General features: G+C 34.3%; 1 protein-coding gene and 1 long non-coding RNA gene across 2 annotated transcripts; one reads left to right on the top strand and one right to left on the bottom strand.

Moving 5' to 3' along the window:
• The first annotated feature begins 9,009 nt into the window (after window positions 1–9,009).
• On the top strand, window positions 9,010–9,732 carry LOC120148545 (transcription factor bHLH60-like). The gene is made up of 2 exons (XM_039161637.1): window positions 9,010–9,498; window positions 9,595–9,732. Exons 1-2 carry the CDS (start codon window positions 9,010–9,012, stop codon window positions 9,730–9,732), a joined length of 627 nt encoding a protein of 208 aa, XP_039017568.1.
• An 11,162-nt stretch (window positions 9,733–20,894) lies between these two features.
• LOC120148599 lies at window positions 20,895–22,000 on the bottom strand. Its single transcript, XR_005518381.1, has 2 exons — window positions 21,753–22,000; window positions 20,895–21,686 (listed from the first exon to the last, which is right to left on the bottom strand). It is a non-coding gene; the product is annotated as an uncharacterized LOC120148599 (long non-coding RNA).
• Between the last annotated feature and the right edge of the window lie 1,070 nt (window positions 22,001–23,070).

The raw sequence follows: 23,070 nt of genomic DNA, 5'->3' as shown, positions 1-23,070 counted from the left end.
GTGATGGCGAAGTTGAAGTTCGATAGACCGAGGAAGCAAGAAAGGGTAATAAATGTAATTAAATAATATTAAGAATATAATTAATGTCTTAATATTGTAATTTAATTTTGAAGGTTATTGGCAAGGAGGTAGAGGAGGCAGTGGAGGTAGAGGATAAGAAAGAAGAGATGGTTGTATTGGGGGATGACGGTGAGGGAAAATAGAGTAACTTCGACATTTTGATGTCTGAATTGGTTGATATCAAAAAAATCCAATTTGATTTCATGCAAAGACAATCAAGAGTCTAAAAGAAACTTAAGAGAGTCGAAGATACACTTGAGAGGCATAAGGGGAAAGTGGAAGGGAAAATAGATGGAGTGGTGAAAGAAGTAGAGGTGTTGAGGGGTGAAGTGGTGAAAGAAGTTGAGGTATTAAGGGGTGATCTTAAGATGGTGACGGGTGAAAAAATTGATGGAGTGGTGAAGGAGGTTGTGGAATTGAGGAGTGAACTTACAGGGGTGAAGGGGGTGGTTTATCAATACTTGGATGGAGGAGAAAAATTGAAGGGTGAAATAAAAGAGATGGAGAGCCTACGGAATGAGTTGGCGGTGTGGTAAGTAGAAAGTACAAAATGTTAAAACATATTGAATATGTTCTGATTTTGTAATTAATTTTGTTAGGTTATTGATTTGCTCGCCTGGACAGTATGCTACGATTCGAAAAAGTCACTCCAGATGATTGATTACATTTCATACCACTTAGCGGTGAGTTAAATTAATAAATGTTGAAAAGTAGTGTTATAGACGGTAAATTAATAATGATTGTTGCGTAATTGCAGCAACAGGCGTTGGATGCCAACAGCAAAAGTGTTGAGAGTATTGTTACCTTTTGGGGTTCCATATTGGATAACTATGTTAAATTCACCGACTGTGAGAAGGTAAGACACCATACCAATTGCAAATGATGTTTTCAGATATAGAATGTTGAATTTTCTCAAATTGGGTGTGAAATTTGTTACAGATCATGACCACAAAAAACTACCATAATTCACACTGGTATATATTGGTGTTGGATATGGTAGATCGTGTTGCAACAATATATGATAGTATGTTTACATCTGAAGCAGCTAAACAGAGAGTGAATGATGCTAAGAGATTGGTATGTATGTATGTATGTATGTATGTATGTATGTATGTATGTATGTATGTATGTATGTATGTATGTATGTATGTATGTATGTATGTATGTATGTATGTATGTATGTATGTATGTATGTATGTATGTATGTATGTATGTATGTATGTATGTATGTATGTATGTATGTATGAAAGGGCATTATGTAAATTATAATGCATAATTTTTTTGGATCATAACTTCATATTTTTAATGCAGATTAAAATATTAGATGTTTATAATAAGAAACACATTTGGGTAGAATGTTGTGGATCACTAGGAAAGTTCCCCTTGAAAAATTTCAAATTTGTGGAGCATAAGAAGAATAAGCAATTGAATGGGTATGAGATGTTATCATAAATAGAAAGCTTAATTTATGCATGATTCATATTGACATGTGTGATTTTCAAATTTTGTAACAAATATGATTGCGGCATGTATGTGATGATGTGGATGGAATCGATCAGTTCTACAGGGGCAACTGGTGATTTTGTAAATGAAATTAAAAATTCGTTTGTGGTAAAATTGTTAAAGGTCGTAGATTGAATGCTGTGATTTACAATACTTAACGTTTTGACAATTTGAATATAGGTTGTTGGAGAGTGGGATCGATCGCGAATATTAAACGATCTCGTAAGCCATAATCAAAATCAACGAAGACAGGAGATAACAAAAGCTGCCATGATACACAAGAATAACAAAAAGATGCAATGATGTAAATGTAGGGTTAATGTTGTATAAGATTTATAATTTTGTATACGATTTATAATTTTGTATGTGAATGTAATTATGTATGAGATGAGAAAAGTTAGCAGTAGGTTGTTGTACATGTTTCTTATACACATTAAGAGTCATGTTGATACGTACGATATATGGAGATTGTTGTAAAAGGTAAATTTACAATGTAGTTTGTATAAATAGACTTTTTACTGAAAAATTAATAAACACTAATTTGTTTCCAACATTTTGTCCAGTATCATTCCCAAACGTAAAGTTTCCAAAAAATAAGTAAGCTTATATGTCGATCCATATATAAAAAGTATCGATCCCAGAAACATCGAAACCCATAAGTATAATGCAATAGGTAATTTTTCAATGTAACCGGTATAAATTTACCGGTTTTACGAGAGAATAGGTCTACAACATGTATCGACACTTTTTAATTTTGTGTCGATACTTTTGGTTCAGAATGAATGCCAAAAAGGGTGCAACCATAAAGTGTCGATCCATTTATAAAAAGTATCGATCCCAAAAACATCAAAACCCATAAGTATAATGCAATAGGTAAATTTTCAATGTAACCGGTATAAATTTATCGGTTTTACGAGAGAATATGTCTACAACATGTATCGACACTTTTTAATTTTTTGTCGATACTTTTGGTCCAAAATGAATGCCAAAAAGGGTGCAACCATAAAGTGTCGATCCATTTATAAAAAGTATCGATCCAAGAAACATCGAAACCCATAAGTATAATGTAATAAGTAAATTTTTAATGTAACCGGTATAAATGTATCGGTTTTACGAGAGAATAGGTCTACAACATGTATCGAACCTTTTTAATTTTGTGTCGATACTTTTGGTCCAGAATGAATGCAAAAAAGGGTGCAACCATAAAGTATCGATATATTTATAAAAAGTGTCGATATATTTATAAAAAGTATCGATCCCAGAAACATCGAAACCCATAAGTATAATGTAATAGGTAATTTTTTAATGTAACCAGTATAAATTTACCGGTTTTACGAGAGAATATGTTTACAACATGTATCGACACTTTTTAATTTTGTATCGATACTTTTGGTCCATAATGAATGCCAAAAAGAGTGCAACTATAAAGTATCGATCCATTTATAAAAAGTATCGATCCCAGAAAATCGAAACACATAAGTATAATGTAATAGGTAATTTTTCAATGTAAACGGTATAAATATACCGGTTTTATGAGAGAATAGGTCTACAACATGTATCGACACTTTTTAATTTTGTGTCGATACTAATTTAAATATCGCGTGTTTCCCCCCTTCATTATTTATATATAAATCGATACAAACTCCAAATCGACAAACCCTAAACCTAAAGACAGAAGAGAACTCTTCCTCCGACGAATACTAACGTTATCATAACAGTGACGATCATATATTCAGGTAAATTTATCGATATTTTATGGATTTGAGTGATTTCTATATTGGAGTTTTTTTTCCTGAATGTGTTTGTGTTCCATTGTAATAGCATCCACACCCAAAATGGCTCCAAAACGTCAGCGTCAGAAGCGCGGTCTTTCTCAAAGCTCTTCTCAACCCAGTTCTTCTCAACCACAACCTCCTTCTCAAACAAACGTTTCTTATGAGAAAATCAGTTCCTTCAAAACTCTAAACTTTAGATCCGATATGGAGAAACAAATATGGCAGACGAGTTTTAAAGTAAGAAAGATTCGTCCCGAACGTGTCATTGACCTGGGTTTCTTGTTTGATGATAAATATGCATTTAGTTTTAAATCCACACTTACATCTTGGGGTTGGCTTGAATTCCTTGGTGTAGAACCAAAATATTACCCCAACCTAGTTAGAGTCTTCTACAACAATGTTTTCTTACAGCACGAACCTAATAAGACTATAATAGGAATTAATACCCATGTCATGGGGAAGGAAATATATATATATCTCCGGAAACTATTGCGGAGGGTCTAGGTGTTGAGAATAAAGGGGATTTAGATGAGAATAATTTAGATACTACAATACAACGAGTTGCTAGAAATAGCCCAATTCACCTAGATGTAGAGTCGAGAGTGTTTCACAAAATGCTCACATGGTATATCCGGCCTAGTGGGGGAAAACATTCAACGCTTCGAGACAGCGATTATTGGTGGATAGCAAAGTATAAATCCAAATCCAAAACGGCTCCAAACATTGCTAAATTGATATTTAATACAATTGTATATATGGTCACAATGAGAGCAACAATTTCAACTTCACTACAATATGGATGTGTCATCACCCATCTGTTGAAGAAGAAAGAAGTTGATTTTTTGCATGACGTCGTTGTTCGATTAACCCGCAAGATTGACATGTTATTTATTAAAAAAGCGGGATATGATTTTGTTGAAAAACTCGGTTGGAAGCGTGTCAAGGAGGTTGGATTAGATCAAAAGAGGGAGGAAATGGACCTCATTGGCCATGAAGACGAGCAACCAATTGGAGACGCAATGATGAAAGAAGCTCTAGAAGCTCCAGTTGGAGAAGATGTCACAATTAAGACCGTGATAGAATATATGGTCAATTTTCGGGAGCATATTGATTCCCTTGTGAGTGGAATGCGAGCCGATATTTCATCATTGCGCGATGAAGTCTCCATGTTGCGTGACGAATTATGTCAACGACATCAAACGAGTTAGGTAATTCATTATTTATGTTTCTAAACATTTACAAGTTCTGAAATGTATTTTATTTTCTTTTAATAGATGTGGACAACCAAACGGTCAATGAAGATGAAGATGACGATGAAGATGATGATGATGATGACGATCCAAACAAGTATATCGTGTCTGCAACGTCGCCTTCAAGAAAACTTTTAATTTTTGATCTCAACGGTGTCCTTGCCTACATCCCAAGACTGCCTGCAAGTTTTAATTATGTTCTTTTGTATCCATTATTTTAACATATAAGCGTAGAACTTTAATCTCATTTTCTTCATGTTGTAGGCGTTGTCCTCAAAACATGATTATTTGAATTTATCAATTTTGTGTAGACAATTTTGTTGTTGCCATTTGGTCTTCTAAGATGAGGTTAGAACTCTTGAGCAATTGAATTACTGTAGCCAAAATCGTTAATATACAATTGAATGTTAACATTCAAACTTGATTACAATCTCAGGCATAACATCGACCGTGTACTTGAGAAATTACATTTATTTTATGAGCATTTTCTATTCGTTTGGGTAAGATGAATGTGATTACAGTTTGCTGACTTTTCTTTGTCTATGATTCCTACATATTTATGTTCGACTGTTTGTGAACAGGATCAAGCAAAATGCAAAACATACGATTATGTTACCTACTGTAAAGATCTCAATGATGTTTAGAACGTGTGTCCTGATTTTAACGAGCTAAATACACTTTTGGTCGATGATTCAACTAAAAAACTGATTTATAATACGGCAAGTTACATTTATGCAATATGTTTTTCCAGTTAAACAAATGTTCATACATTGATTGATTAACAATTTATGTGTTTATATAGAAATACAATTACATATGTCCACATACCTTTGACGATGCTTCTCATTCGAACGACAGTGCTCTAGGTATGACACAAATTTATTCATGCTTATGCGAATTTAGTTTATTGTTAGTAAAATTGCACCTCATTAGTTTGATAATTGAAATTATTTATGTATGTCCTCAGAAAAATGCCGAAACATAAGAGAATATTTGGAAAATTTGTTGAAGGCGCCTAATGTTCCAGACTTCGTTAGAAATAACCCTTTTTCATCAAATTAATTTTGTTGTCGGTACATTATTTGAACATTGTTGTGTATATATCTTTTGGTTTGATTATATTGTGTGTATATTTTCATTAATTATTCCATATTTGATTCTCTATATACATATACATTTGAGGATTGTTGAAATATCAATACTAGTTATTAATATATTTTACATATGCGTGCAAATGTATCGAAACACATTATTAAAGAAATGTTTTCTATGATCTCTACAACAAAGTTTTCATACTTAGAAATATCGGTATATTTATAATCGTTTTCTATAATGTATCCAAACTTAAAGTTTCCCATAAAGTGTCGATCCATATATAAAAGTAACGACACCAAAAACATCGAAACCAATAATTATAATGTAATGGGTAATTTTTCAATGTAACTGGTATAACTATACCGGTTTTATGAAAAATAGGTCTCTAACATGTATCGACACTTATCAATATTGTGTCGATACTTTTTGTACAGAATGGATGCCAAAAAGGGTGAACGCACAAAGTGTCAATCCAAAAGGGTTGCACGCATAAAGTTTTGATACATTTATTAAAGGCATAATGCAAACAAATACCCCTAACGTTTGACACTATAGGCATAATGCAAACAAATACCCTAACGTTTGATTATGAGGCATAAGTCCCCCTCTTTGGATGGAAATCGTCGGTCAACTGACGGTCAACGGCTCCAGCTGACTAAGCAAGCACAGGTGGATAACGATGATGACGTGGCGTGTCCACGTCATTAATATATGATGATGTGAAATTGACATGTCAGCTTTTTTAATTAAATTTTAATAAATATTTTATACCAATAAGAGAGTCCTACTAGTACATATTGGCATAAATGGATAAAATTCTAAGGAGTGCTGGGGATGGGAATCGAACCCGGGGCAAGTGCCTGAAATAGGATGGCCCTTGCCACCAGACCAAGCATGTTACTTGGTTATTATGTGGAATTGATCGTGCTTGATGTGTGAAAAGTCCCCACAAAACAGTTCTCCTAGGATAAGCCAGTATCTCCTTCATTCACGTTGACTACTAACGCCTCCTCCTCTTTATCCTCAATGCGAAGTTCCTCCAGATTCTGCACAACATCCCCTGTAACACCCCCAACCCGTACCCGACCCAGATACGAGTCTGAGATGTCACATTACCTTTTTTAAACATTACTCTTAAAAAATAATAAAAAAATACTTAAAATTATATTAAGAAAATAAAATAATATACATATATTAATACAAGTTTACCAAAATACTCAGAGCATACACAAATTAACCCTTTAGTTACATGCCAACACCTATTTACATAACAAAATGACCTACTGATTAGGTTGCTTCTGATCTGATAGTTACAGGAGTAATGTTGTCAGCTGCTTAACATGTATCTTCTACTTTCTCGGATCCTACGCGTGAAACACTAACACGCTAAGTCATCGACTTAGTGAGGCAATGTAATAATAATAGCAAGGAACTGCAATGAAAATGCCATAATGATATGAAATGAGATGAAATTGTATACTTAATCAATGTGGTTTATATCACCATGATCCTTACCCGTAAGCATATTACATTAGCATTCTCGAAGTACCGCATAGAAATTTATCCCGAAGGACCGCGTAGAATTTGTCCCGAAGAACTACATATAAATTCCTTAAGAATCATATACATATGCCAAGGATCAGTTATGTGTCTCAAAAGACCTCATAAATGTTCCAAAGAATATATATATATCCCGAATGACCGCGTAGACCCTCTACCCTTGGCCTGCCAACTATACATATAGTTCTTATCTACAGAACATGGGCTTTTACAATTCACATAATTTATATCGCATAGACATATCATTTCCATACCTTTATCACATAATTCATATAACTTTTCCTGCATATTCATGTCACATAATGCATATAATATGAATTCATGTCAAGTATCATAATATAGAATGTGATCATGTATCAAATATTGAATATAGACTTATCACAAGTCTAGAACTGAATATAATACTATATTCATGCTATGCATATGCACTCACCTATATTTCCTTGTTTTTTCCTCGATCGATCTTACTTATTGATTGTTCCAGAACTCGATTAGGCTCAATATCTACATAAACATAATTTTCAAGATGATTATCAGATGCCTAAGTCTTGCAATTAACCTCTAATAGCTTAAACAAATTTAAGGAATTGATATTTCATTTTTCCTTTAAGGGGGAATCGGTTCCCCCTGTTGGGGTATCGATTCCCCTATGGCATTCTGGAATTTCATATTCATTTGAGGGGTATCGATTCCCCTTGAATGGGTACCGATTCCCCTAGCCCAGAAATCCCATTTTGAGCTCTAAAATCACCTTATTTCAGCTCAAACCTTCATATTTTACTCCCTTTAATATTCCTAACTTTCATACACATACTTAAACTCATTTCTACTCCATAATCACTTCTTTAAACTCCAAATCTAATCCTTCCTATGTAATTGCAAAATTATACTAGTTTTGCAACATGCTCAAATTCCTATTCTAACATTTCCTATCCCTTAATTAACTTGATGACAAGTCAAATCTCACTTCCAATTCTTATTATGAACTATAATCCAAGATTATACTTTTCTACTTCATTTATTCAAATCCTCATATACTTCTCATAGTGAGGTTTTAAAACAAATTAAACTTTCTTTAAGCTTAACTATTACCTAATGGTCATAAATCAACCATAAATTCATTAAGAATTTCACTAACAAGAGATCTTACCTTTAGCTTGGGTCTCACGTATGAAGAAGAAGAAGAAGAAGAAAACTCTAGAAGCTTGTTTTGGTTTCCTATACTTCCACGTGGTTTAATATAATACTAACCCCAATAATTACCTTGCTATAAAAATACCATTTTGTTCTTTTAATCCTCCTTCTTTATAATTTAATCCTACACAAAATAGCTCAAATAAGTCGTTGAACTTTTCTATCATTCTATTTTAATCACCAAATTCTGAAACTTTACAATTTAATCACTAACCCGATATGGAGGATGTTATATCCCCCATCCGACAAAATGAATCAATCTTAGATCCCCACACTCTAAACAAGAGAACAATAAACTAACCAACGATATCAACAAAGGATGAGAACACCCTCATATCACAACAAACCAAACAAACCAGCAGTCGAACAGGGCATAACCCTCTAATAATCTTTTCTCTAAGCTTCACCTCACCGCCATTGAATAAACTAATCAAAGCTTTGTTTCTCGAATCTCTTAAATCTCTGAATTGGGTTAAACTTACCAAGGGTGTACATTTTATTTTCCATAAAATTAAGCTGGGTTATTCTTTCAAAATTTTGACTTTGGGCACTTCTTATTTTATCTTTCAACCATGGAGCCAAACGCAAGGACGGCGGAGACAAGATATAATTTAACGACGTTGGACGGGGATGAAGTTACGACGTTCGAATCACTCCAATTCACCGATGAAATCCACCGTTTGATTTCGGCTCCGCCAACTGATAACGCCAGTTCCTTCACGGCTCTGCTTGAACTACCGTCTCCACAAGCAATTGAGCTTCTTTACTCTTCTGAATCATCGAAGCTTATCCCTTCTTTGCCTCCGAACGTTGAAGATTTCAAAGACAACTTCCATTTTGCTTTGAATACTTGTTTGATTGAACGAGATGCGAGGTTTTCTACAGAAGTTAATAACAACAATGAGAGTGAGAAGAGTAAGTCACATGAGTCGAAAAAATTAAGCACGAATCTTGAGAAGGCGATAAAGAGTGAGCCGGCGGAGACTGAGTCATCCCAATCGTTGGTTTCTGATCCAACATTAGACAAGCAGAATATCAAGAGAAATGATGGAGAAAATAAGGTAGAAAACCCAAACCAAAAGGAAAATTTGATCAAGGGTTTGTTGGTTTTCGTTTTTGGTAATTTTTTTATTAATTTGTTTTCTGAACTTGCATATGTTAAAGGGTCAACAAAGAAAAGCAAAACTGCGGTGAATGAGAGCTCAGAGAACGCCCAGAAGTTGCCTTACGTTCACGTGAGAACATGTCGGGGACAAGCAACGGATAGCCATAGCCATAACTTTTTTATATATTAATCTGAACATTTATTATGGGTTTATTAATATTTTGTTACACATAATAACCAAGTAACATGTCTGGTCTAGTGGCAAGGGCCATCCCATTTTAAGCCCTTGACCCAGGTTCGATTCCCATCCCCAACACTCCTTGGCATTTTATCCATTCATGCCAATATGTACCAGTAGGAGAGTGACACGTGTCACTCTCATATTGGTATAAAATATTTATTAAAATTTAATTAAAAAAATTGATGTGTCAATTCCACATCATCATATATTAATGACGTGGACACGCCACATCTTCATCAATGTCCACCTGTGCTTGCTTAGTCAACTGGAGCCGTTGACCGTCAGTTTACTGACGGTTTTCATCCAAAGAGGGAGACTTATGCCTCATAATCAAACGTTGTGGGTACAACTGCTCCAAAAAAATGATTTGGGCATAAATACATATAGTGTCAAACGTTAGGGGTATTTGTTTGCATTATGCCTTTATTAAAAGTGTCGATCCCAAAAACATCAAAACCCCATAATTATAATATAATAGGTAATTTTTTAATATAACCGGTATACATATACCGGTTTTATGAGAGAATAGGTCTATAACATGTATCGACACTTCTTAATATTGTGTCGATAATTTTTGTCCAAAATAGATGCCAAAAAGGGTGAACGCATAAAGTGTTGATACATATTCAAAAAGTGTTGATCCCAAAAATATCGAAACCCATAATTATAATGTAATAGGTAATATACCGGTTTTATGAGATAATAGGTCTATAACATGTATCGACACTATATAAATTTGTGTCGATACTTTTTGTCCAGAATGGATGCCAAAAAGGATGAACGCACAAAGTGTCGATACATTTTCAAATAGTATCGATCCCAAAAACATCGAAACCCATAATTATAATGTAATAGGTAATTTTTTAATATAACCGATATAAATATATCGTTTTATAAAATAATAGGTCTACAACATGTAGCGATACTTTTTTATTTTGATTCGATACTTACGATATATGGAGATCGTTGTCATTCCATTCCGTCTTCGAAAAAATCAGTTGATGTAGGTTGTGTGCTTGTATTCAAGCTAAGCATGACTTAAGGACATGTTAGTTTGTTATGTCCCTCACCGTTGTAGTACCCACATCGCCTAATTTTCTTCTCGACCTTGTTTTTCGGTACTTCTTTTCGCTTGCGTTGTTTTCGTTGAGGGTCACGAACGTTGTTTACTACAATGCTCTGGTTGACTGAATCATTCAAACCAAACAAGTTTTCTAATTCTTCTATTAGTCTTTTCATCTCATCTCTTGCGGTTTTGAAAGACTCGTCTGTCTTTGATGTAATGTAGCATAACCTACTTGACGTTAAACGTAGAGCAGCGAACCTTGACATTTGCATCACTTCTGGAGACACATTCAAGTCAACATAACTGGGTGCAGAAGCCTTCGCATCATTAGTCCACCTACTTTGAATCAAAGTCCCGGGCAAATATGTGTAATCCAAGTGCTTCAAAATATGAAGTTGATGGCGACACGGAAATCCAACGGTCTTAAATTTTTTGTAGGAGCAAATTAGGGTTTTCGTACGAGAATCAAAACTAATTTCAAATTTCCTATTTTTTCTTTGTACTTTGACAAAATATAATGTTGACATTCATCTGATAAGGACTGAATCTCTGCCTCAATCTGGTATAATGTCTCTCGTAGAAGTTCATCTTGGAACGTACGAAAAGATTCGCGAGTAAAAATCGCAGCAACATGGCTTTCAAGGTCGACCAGTTTTATGATCTGGAAGGGCTTCGTATGATAACTTAAGTAATCCGCTTTCAACTCGTTCATACGCATTCTACTAATTTCATCTTCAATTGCACGAACAACATCTAAATATGTCTTCTTGTGTTTTAGTGCAATCGCTAGTGAAGCATTCATAGACTCACACCTTTGTGTTGAGCGAATATTGGCAAAGAAATGACCGGTTAGATATGCTTGTGCCCATGTATTTCCCTTTTCAATCACCCATGGATGCTTTTCGACGTTGAATTCTGAAACAACCGAAAGCCATTGAATATCAAATTCCTCAGTTGTCCACCAGGAAGCCATGCATTTTGAGAATGATGTTGTAAATTTTGGGTCACCAATGTTAGTTTGTGCATTATGAGAAAGATGCCAAGAACATAATATGTGCTTAGTATAAGGGATAACATATTTGATAGCCCTCTTCATTGCCCTATCCCTATCGATGACAACTGAAATAGGTGATTTACTCATCATGGCTTCTAAAAAATTCTGTAGCACCCACTCGAAAGATTGAGACGTCTCGTCAGCGATTATGGCAGTGGCAAACACAATTGTATTATGGTGATGATTGACACCAACAACAGGCATAATTGGTCGACCATACAAATTATCTTTGTACGTTGTGTCGAACGTAATTACATCACCGAAGCATGTGTAATCCGATCTGGATGTAGAATCCGACCAAATAAGATTATGCAATGGCCCTGATTCGTCTACCGAGTATATCATAAAAAACCCGGGATCATCATGTTTCTTATAATCAAAGTAGACAATAAGCGCATTCATATCCCCATCGACGATTTCCTTTGCTTTACCACTTTGAAGTGCATTGTAGAGGTCTTTATGTGTAAATCCAACATTATGATAGCCCCCTACCTGCTGCGTTAAATAGTTCATTACTTGTGACGTGCCAACACCGACCTCTTTCAATGTTGTTGCCTCATCGATATCAGCCTTACTTACAGCTCTATTAGAACACATAAATGGTGTCATAGCAGGTGTGCACAATGCATGATTATGTTCTTGATAAGACTTACTTATAACCCACTGATCGTTTGTATTTGTTGTTGTAACTACGACTCTAGCCTTACATCCTGTTCTTGTGACTGGCGTATGAGCACGTTGACGATCAACAGTATTGACTTTTGATACTCGAAACCCTTCTTTGGAACAACAAAATTCTTGTGTCTTCACATTCCCTTCCATGTCAAGCCGTGTTGTTCCCTTACGTGCACTAAACCCATGTTCCTGTGCAAATCCCTTGTAAAAGTACCAAGCTTGATCACATGAACAGAAGAGCTGACCAACCAGTCTGTTAGATTCATCAACATTATGTACTTCATAACATTCCTCGGTTGGCTTAACATTGTCTGCATCAGTATGATCCATGGCAAAAATTTTGTTGTGCAAGTTCAGTTGTCCCGGAGTTGATGGAGATGTAAGCAAAGGTTCATTGAACATGTTTCAGTCGTGCTGCTTTCAATAGGATGTGGTATTGGTAGTGGTAGTTAAAGGGTGGGTACAACATTAAATTCGCAATACATATTTAGGTATGTACAATAACTACCTAAATATGTGTCGATACATTTTATACAAGTATCGACCCAAAAAACATCAAAACTAATAATTATAATGTAATAGGTAAATTACCAATATAACCGATATAAATATACCGGTTAATTAGAAAACATGTCAACATAATGTATCGACACTTGTGGAATTTGTGTCGATACTTATTGTCCAGGATGAATGCACAAACGAGGTGCACGCATAAAGTGTCGATACATTTATTAAAAGTATCGATCACAAAAACATCGAAACCGATAATTATAATGTATTAGGTAAATTTACAATGTAACCGATATAAATATACCGGTTTTATGATAAAAATAGGTCAGCATAAAGTATCGACGCTTGCTAAATTTGTGTCGATACTTTTGGTACAGAATGAATGCCAAAAAGGGTACAACCATAAAGTGTCGATACATTTATAAAAATATCGATCCCGGAAACATCGAAACCCATAAGTATAATGTAATAGGTAAATTTTCAATGTAACCGGTATAAATATACCGGTTTTATGAGAGAATATGTCTAAATAATGTATCGACACTTTGTTAGTTTGTGTCGATACTTTTTTCCAGAATGAAATATGAATTCCCAACCAGGTGCAAGCATAAAATGTCGATACATTTAAAATTATATCGATCTAAAAAAACATCGAAACCGGTAATAATAATATAATAGGTAAATTTGCAATGTTACCGGTATAAATATATCGGTTTACTTCAAAAATAGGTCAATATAAGTGCTACCTATTACATTATATAAGAGCTACCTAATATGTTATTGTACTTGATAATATTTCCGATTAAACGCCTATTTTATTATATAAGCGCTACATATTACATTATATAAGTGTTACATAATATGTTATTGTACATGATAATATTTTTAGTTAAATGATATAACATTACCGATCAAAATTTTAACCAATCACTTGTTTAACCGATCACATCATTTTTTAACTGTTTTTTTAACCGCCGCACAGCAGAACTTCCCGTTTTTAACTGGCAAGAGAAAGTTACTCAAACTGCATTATAATTCAAACTCCTCCACCATCATCATTTCTTTAGGAATTTACTGCTGTAATTCTATTCCGTTAAAATTTAACAATTTAAAGATATTTTTTCTATAATTAATTTGATAACAAATTAATACGCGACAATAATTTTGTTAAAATATATATATATATATATATATATATATATATATATATATATATATATATATATATATATATATATATATATATATATATATATATATAATTTGAAGTGAATATAAGATATTGCTTGTTTAAAATATTTTAATTATTTGATAAAAATATATTTTTTTATCTATTTAATGTCTAAATTTAAAATTTTAAGAGATAATAATAAATTTTAACTGCTAAACTTGTTTGATTATTGTTATTAAAAAGAACTTTAAATAAATGATTTAGAACATATGTTAAAGAAAGTAACTTATGTGATAAGGAAGGACTGGAAGGGCCTACCGCCTATGTAGCGATCTATGCATATCATTTAATCTGTACTATTTTATCCCAAAGATCACACTCAGATTTTAGATCTAGTTCCAAAAACGTAGAAGTTAGTTGCTTTATATATTTATTTTCAAGTATATTTATATATCACTGTATAATTAAAATTATTTATAGTTAATTATAATTATATGTGTTATGATCTACTTATATTATGTAAAAGTAATAAATTTTATATTAATTTATATTCATTAAATTTAAATAATAAACATCTTAGATTTAATTAAAATTTAAAACTCATAAATAAATATTTCTTTAATTGACAATAAAATAATATTATTTTTTTTAAATTAAGATTTAGTGTTTAAGATTTATGATTTAAGTTTTGGGGATTAGAATTTAAGATTTGAAATTTAAGGTAGAATTTTTAGATTTGGATTTGGAGTTTGGGATTGTGATAAAAAGAAATATTGTTTTACTACAAGTTAAAAGATATATATTTGTGAGTTATAAATTTTAATTAAATTCAAGTCATTTATTTATTTAAACCTGATGACTATAAATTAGTGTAAAATTTATTAATTTTACATAATGTAAGCGGATTTTGCCCGAAATTATATAGTTATAATGTATTTGAATAATTATAATAACTTATGGATTTTTTAAATTAAATATAATTAGAGATTTTAATTATATTTTTAAATTCATAAATAAGTGATCATTAATATAACTATAATTTAATTATATTTTAAATTTTTTACTATTATTCTTTAATAATAAATAACAGTAATATGCAAGAATGAACTGAAGATCCCATGGGGTTAAGTTGATTTTTTTGAGCTTGGTTATTGTAATTCGCAGCTTGCACAGTGCTGGTGGAGATCAGCCGCATGCCTGCCATTATTGAACTTTTAAATAATTTATTATTGAACCTTCAATAGTAGAGCCTCATATGCTTAACATATAGCCCAAATTGGAATGAATTTGGAATTTGGAATTTGAAAATGTTAGTATATAAAAAAAATCTCATTTAGATGTTTAATTTTTTTGTCAATTTAAGTATATATGATGTAATGGTCATTAATCAACTACTAAAAAAATTAAAATTAATATTATTTTAAGGAAACTAATTTTTTTCTAAAATTTAAAAAGAATCTCCAAATCTTTAAACATATACCCACTCACGAGTCGTTCACCATAGCTACTGTCTCCACCGATCGTCTACCTATCGATTGTCACTTATCCATCCATCCATCGGCCACTGTTAATTGTATCTTCAAATCCTAAAAACTCCTAAACTCAAATCCTTAAATCACAACACACATCAATCTCAACAGATGGATGAATAGTCGATGAGTGGTGGTTGACATGTGAGTCGTTGATTGTCGACGATAGTGATGGCTGGTGTTGGAATTAAAGGTCTTGAGGTATTTTATGAAATATAAAAAAAAATTATTTTTTTTGTAAATTTATGAATAATTTTTAATTAAAAGAAAAAAAAATCAGGTCTCATGCTAATATTGATCAATTAATTGATTTATAATAGATTTTTTTAACAGTCGTTACAATGTCGTGCAGGAGCTTTTTAATAATAACTTTTATAAGTTGCAGGTAAGATAGTTTGCTTCACCCCCAGCAAAAAAAATGTCTCAATTATTAGGAAGATCCCGTTGTCGGTTGCCACTTTAAATTTTACACTGGAATTCTCAGAATTCCCAATAAATTCTTTTATAGTTTTTTAAAATTTAAGGATTTAATATTTTTAGTAATAGTTTTTCATTAATATAAATAGAAGTGAGATATGGCTATAACCTTATATACATACTATTTGTTATAAATGTACTTTCTTAATTTAGTGAAAAATATATTTTCTTAGTTGGGATGTAAGTTAAATGACACCTATCTAAATATACTCTGTGGGACATGACACTAAATTCTGTTATTAGGACGTCTTTAAGGGTGATGCATGTATCCGAAAAATTGAGGGAGAGAAGACTACGGTGGTTTGGGCATGTTCTCAGGCGACAACCGTCGGATGCGGTCAGGAGGGTAGAGTTGATTACAGTCGATGGTGCCAGAAGGAGATGACGACCAAGACGGAAGTGGAAAGACTGCTTGAGATCTGATTTGAAGGCTCTCAACCTGGCGTTTGGGGCAGCCTACTATCCTACCTCCTCCTTACCCCATTGCATATGGGAATAGGGTTTCGTTGTTGTTGTTGTTGATGTTATCAAATGATTTTAGGTGATAGTAAAAAAATTATGAATATAAATTTTTTATTATAATTTTAAATTTCGGTAATTAAAGGTGTGTGCACGTTGTCATCAACTAAGAAGAATTATAAATAAATATTATTTATAATAATTATAAATAAATATTATTTATAATAATCCCATATCAATTATAAAAATTATAATATTTGATTACTTTAACATTGCTCTTAAATCAATATCACAAATGGACGATCCAGCTGATAACGATGGCTCCTACAAGTTATACTAAAGGGACGACGATTGATCTTATCTTCCACGTGTAGGGTGTTGATTTGCCTTGTGAATTTTTTCTTCGTGGGGTGATGCCACAGGCTCCTGAAGGGGCAGGCATTTCTCAATCATTTAGTGTGGGCTCTGCTTTATTTTTTATTTATAGAATATTTAATTTCTTAATATTCTACTCGTGAATTACTCAATACGCTAGGCTTACATAATTAAAGGGTTTAGTACTCTAGTTTGGAGTAATTGTTTCTTTTTTAATGAGAATTTGATATTGTTCTAAACAATAAAATACTTAAAACTACCTGTATAAAAAAATAAAGCTATCTATTATGTAAAAAGTTCGTAAAGAGAATCTGATATTTGTAAACAACAAAATATGAAAAAAGAAATTATATAAAGAAAATTATAATGTAAGGGTTTTAAATCCTTGTATTTATGAAATTTAACACCATTTCTCCATTTTATCCGAATATTCATCTGAGAAATGGAAAAACATTTATGTAAATAATTTTTTGTTTTGTTATAACTTCTACAACATATTCTGCGAAAAATTCTTTTGCATTTTATTTTTTGTCATATATCATTTACAAGAGTTTCGACTCATGATATTGCATAAAAAAATTGTTACGAGGGGGAAGAAAATAACTAAAGCATATTGAACCCTCTGGGGTAATAAGCACCCCTAATATCTACTTCTAGCCATGGCGAAACCTCCGTCGGAGGAGAATCGAAAATAATTAGATCTTCGACAAGAGAACTTCCCATCTTTGAGAGGACATCGACACAAAATTTACCTTTGTGATAAGTATGTTGGAAAGTTAAAATCCAATTCTAAGTTTTGAAATGAAGAATATCTTCGATGATAGCTCATAGGGGATGAGTAGAAATATCATCCGCCTCAATAAGTCTGAGAACAACTTGGGCATCCACCTCACAATCAATATCATTAAGGCCATATTTTCAAGCAATAGTCAGGCTGAACCTTAAGACATAGAGCTGGGCTCCACACTTGTGCAAACTCTAAGATGAGCTACAAATCCCACAATCTACTCCCCAGAAACACTTCGAAGTAGGCCGCCTACACCAGCGGTTCCCGAGTTCCCTTGACAAGCACCATCCGAATTTAGTTGAACTCTATCACTCAGAGGAGGACTCCACATCAAGTACCTAGGAGAACTTGAGCAATGAGAGGGTTTCCCATGGACTCGTAACTGCTCATTTGTAAGTAAAATGACATTTCTCCAGAAACCCAACTCATCATAGACATAGTTGTCAGCCTCAAATATCTTCCAACACTGCTCAGTCCAAAACCTCAAAATAATACAAGCAAACCGAGTTATTTCTTCTTGGGAATGCTTGGTGGCATCGAGATTATCTTATATTCACAAACGCAACTCTTGTGACCAAAATCCTCCTTTTGATCCATCGATACACCGACTCAAAGCTTTGCGGGCAATCATACAATCCCTTAGGATGTGGGTCAAGGTCTCCAACGAGCAATCACAAGCTAAGATGGGATCAAAGCTAGAGTGACCAAATAAATAATTATACCAATTTTCAAAACAAAAGTTGAATTCCCTTAATTGTGTGTATATTAGTTTGGGCTTGGGTTTGACCCAACATGTGATAAAAAAAAGGTGTTTTTAAGATGGGATCAAAGCTAGAGTGACCAAATAAGTAATTATACCAATTTTCAAAACAAAAGTTGAATTCCCTTAATTGTGCCTATATCACCCATTGATACCTTATTTTCCTCCCACTTCACTTTGTCATTTCTTCATCTTTTTCAACTTATTCCTTCTCCTTGAGCTAGAGCAAAGGTAGAAGCTTTAGTGACTTCCCTGGCTAGTTTTACTGAGGCAAGGTAAGAATCATAATCTCTATCATTAGAGCTTTAATTCAAGTCCTCAATCTCCTATTTCCACTTTGGACCCCAAAGTATGGGTTTAGTAGAGGTTTTAGAAAACCAACTAATTTTTGAAGAATTTAAGCTTTAAAAGATGCTCTAAATTCCTTCATAAACCTTCCAGCAACGTTAGTAATGTTTATGCTTGATTCTTATCTAGTGAGAGAAGTTGGTGAAACCTCTCAAGCCAAGGGAAAGGAAAAACTTGTGCCAAGGTGACTTGGTGACATTTCCAAAAGCTTAGAAACTAAAGGTAACTCATTTTTAACTCAACTCTACCACATGTAGGTCATTAAAATGTGTTTGTTGAGTTGCATGAATTATGAAGCATATTCATGGTAGAATGTAGAAATCAATGTTTTCCAACATGTTTATAGACTCTTTATGACCACTATATTCATACATAAGACTTTAATAACAATTGGGACTCTCAGTAGGACATTTAGGGTAGAAAGTTAGCATTTTTCGTGCACAAAACAAGGTATTTTTAGGCACGATTATCGATAATATAAGAATAGTATCGCTATTGTTCTTCAGCTAAAGTAAAATAAGGAAATTTTTTGAAGGTAGTATCGGTACCATGGGTAGGGTTTCGACACTCCCACAAAAGTATCAATACCTAGGTATTTTTTAGAATATCGAAGTCAAATTTAGTACCGATACTCATGCATGTATCGATACCACTATCGATACCCTCAATAGGGGTATCGATACTCAGATATATTTTTTTAAATATTGAAGCCAAAATCGGTATCGATACTCAGGTAAGTACCAATACCCCATACCATGACTGTTGATACCCCAACTAGGGTATCAACACCAACTTTTATCTCTCAGCCTAAAATTTGACAATAGTGTCGATATCTAGATATCAGTATCGATACCCATAGGTCAGTACCGATACTGAGGGGCTTAGTATCGGTACCCACATACAGGTTTTAAGAAAGAATCCCAAAAGTATAAAGGATAGAATTGTGGGATCCCACAATAGTGAAATACCATGAAATAAAACTACAAGTGAAAACAATGATTAAACTCAGAACAACTAGAAACAATAACAACTAGGATGACATAAAACTAGCATTGTTTGATACTCGGGACACAATCAGGACACCCGAGTTACTTTAGCAGAATACAACAGTCAGTGCCAATGCACTTAACCACCAATTGGGCGCAGATGCCCCAAGACTCAATGGAGTAAGTTGGTCGGGTGTACATTTTCGACACAGTTTCGGATCTTACCCCATAATACCTGAGGGTATCCAGATAGGCTAGAGGGGTGTGTGAGCTTCGAGATGTAGAACCCTTAGTCGTACCTTGACGCCCGCAACAACATAGTAGATCAATATCCACTAGCTAGCGCATTTAGTGAATGCATGTAGTGTAGTACATTTATCAGTGAGGCACTGAGCTCGTAAGATCAACGTTCGAAATATGTTTCCGTGTGCAGGTTCTTAGGAGGTCGATCGTGGGGAGTTATCGTCATTAGATATTCCAGCGCAATAATTACATATCAGCCAAAGTATTTAGAGTACGTCTTGAGTCATTCTTAGAGGGCGTGTACTATTTATGGGTCCTTATGTATTCAGTCGTAACTCTTTTGATGTAAACTTAATATTTTATTATTTTGATATTTTGGGAGCTACCCGTATTATAAATGATATTATTATGTTTTACTTTAATTACTATGGATGTATTTTTATTAGATGCTTCACAGTCAATTATTTTAAGAAACTTTTTAGGTTAGTCACTTAGGTGGTCCCGTGTGACATCATGATCTAATGACCTTCAGCTTGGATTGGATTAGGGTGTAACATTTAGTGGTATTAAAGTGTCAGGTTTAGTTGTTCCTAGGACCCGCAGGTTAAAGTCAGTTAGTGTTTATACTTATACATGCGTTTAGAGTGTAAAAAGTACTTTTAAGATTGGAATGACGATAATAACCTCATTTTCCTTCTAATTTCAGATGTTAAACAACCTAACTTATAGCTAGGATGGCAGAGGCGAGAGTCATGCCTTGCTAGTAGCTGTAACCGGTGATGAGTTCGTCTCCGATACAGACCAACAGGACCTTCCAGTAGATGAGGGGGTCGAGAAGGTGACCTTCTTCAGTGACCTCACCTTCGTACTTAGATAGATTTCTATATTCTTGCATGGTGCCTCAGCAGCAACACCTCCTCCACCAACACCCCTAACCAAAGTAGTGTATCAGGAGTCCCAAGTAGAGAGGTTCCGTAGATACAAGACCTTAAACTTCCACGGCTTAGGGGACGATAGTCTTATAGTGGTGGACCAATGGCTCAAAGAAACCCTCCGCACCGTCATACATCTGCATCTTACCCCTAAGGGTAAATTATAGTGCATCACCGCCTTACTTAAGGGTGCCACCATAAATTTGTAGGAGACCATAGAGATGAGACTAGAGCTAGAGAGAATGACTTGGGAGCAGTTTCTCTCTGAGTTCAAAAAGTACATCAGTGATGATCACACCGATGACCTGAGGAAACAATTCATACATTTTGTCCAAGGGACCGACCAATGATGAAATATGAGCTCGAGTTCTTCAGATTGAGTAGATACACACCAGAGCTGATCTCTATAGATGAGCATCGTTGCATTAGGTTCAGGGAGGACCTACACCTCAACATCCTATCGCACCTTGTAACCGACCCTTCAGAGTCTACACAAAGTTATCTCGCAAGGCAAAGGCGGTTGAGAGGGTCCTAAGCATGAGGGCCAAACAATGGATAAATTCATCATCAAAATAAAAATTAATTACCGGAAATTACCTTAATAATTGGAGCGAAGTTCCTACTCCAACTCACATACCCTTTTGATTAAGAATTTTTTACCCCCATTTGAAGGAAAACCCAAGAAGCTCGCTTATCTTTCATATTGCCTCCGACTCCTCTTCTGTCTTGGGATGATCCCTGAGGTTAGAACACTGGACTGGGTTACGAGATTGGGAAGAAGCCCCCTCCAACGATTCCCTTACTGTCCTTCTTAGGAGTCTTCTAGCACTGGCTCGAAATACTTCCATAGAAGATAAAGGAGATTGAACGCTTGTTTGCTGGAGTCCACTGCATGTCAACCTCCACTTGTCACTACGCTTGTTTGCTGGAGTCCACTGCATGTCAACCTCCACTTGTCACTACCTTCATTTGTTTTATCTCGATCGTCAAGACTGTCAGGCACCATTTCTATAAAAAAAAAAACACTATTTTCATCGAATGATAATGACTGAGATGAATTGGGGATTTTCATCTCTATCCCCCTAAATTATCTTCAGCATCATACCCATTAACAAGATATAGATTAAGGGAGGAAAAGTTGGGGTTGACTGACCCCGTAATCTTTTGGACACCAATTGGGTTGTTGTAAACTGAGCCCATCTAAGCTGGATTGGATTTGGACTCCAAGTTCTAAATCAGGTATACTGCCAACGGCGAGCCTCATCGTAGCGTCAACAGGAGTACTCACATGACCAAAACCCCTGTTCTCCACGTGGCTTGAACCAATGGTATCATCATTACTCCTATCATAACCTTGTTTGGGACACGTGGAAGTTGAACCCTCGTTACGTTTAATGCAGAGATCGAAGAGTTCTGAGAAGTATGTGAAACGTTCCTTGCCCTACTCGTCACCGGCAGGGCCTGGTCACTGAGGAATAATCTGTGAGAGTCAGGCTCAGAATCACTATTACTGTCACTGTCATTCTCTTGCAAAATATCAGCAAAGTTTTCTTTTCCATTATCATCAATGTCATACTCTTGTTTCTCCATCACCTTCTTTACGTCGATGTCAATTCGGAATGAGTGCCCCATAACTTTTACCAACAGATACTTTGGAATTTCTAATGAACTAACGATTCTAACAATCATGCCTGCTCTATCTAAACGGGATTTCTTTGTCGTGTTTTCTTCGGTACAGACAAACATCCCCATCGATCGATTTCCAATGTTAGAAAAGAAACCCTCATGCCAGCACGATATGTAGAAAGTAAAAAATAATAAATGGGTTGGCATCGAAAATTAGGTGCATAATTTTTTATTATTTTTTATATGGTCAAATTACAAATTCTAGTACTAAAATTTAAGGTATTTACAA

Source organism: Hibiscus syriacus, unplaced genomic scaffold, assembly GCF_006381635.1.
Source record: "Hibiscus syriacus cultivar Baekdansim isolate YM2019G1 unplaced genomic scaffold, ASM638163v2 tig00110963_pilon, whole genome shotgun sequence".
NCBI classification, from domain to species: Eukaryota; Viridiplantae; Streptophyta; class Magnoliopsida; order Malvales; family Malvaceae; genus Hibiscus; species Hibiscus syriacus.
This window is presented reverse-complemented; position numbering and strand designations above follow the sequence as displayed.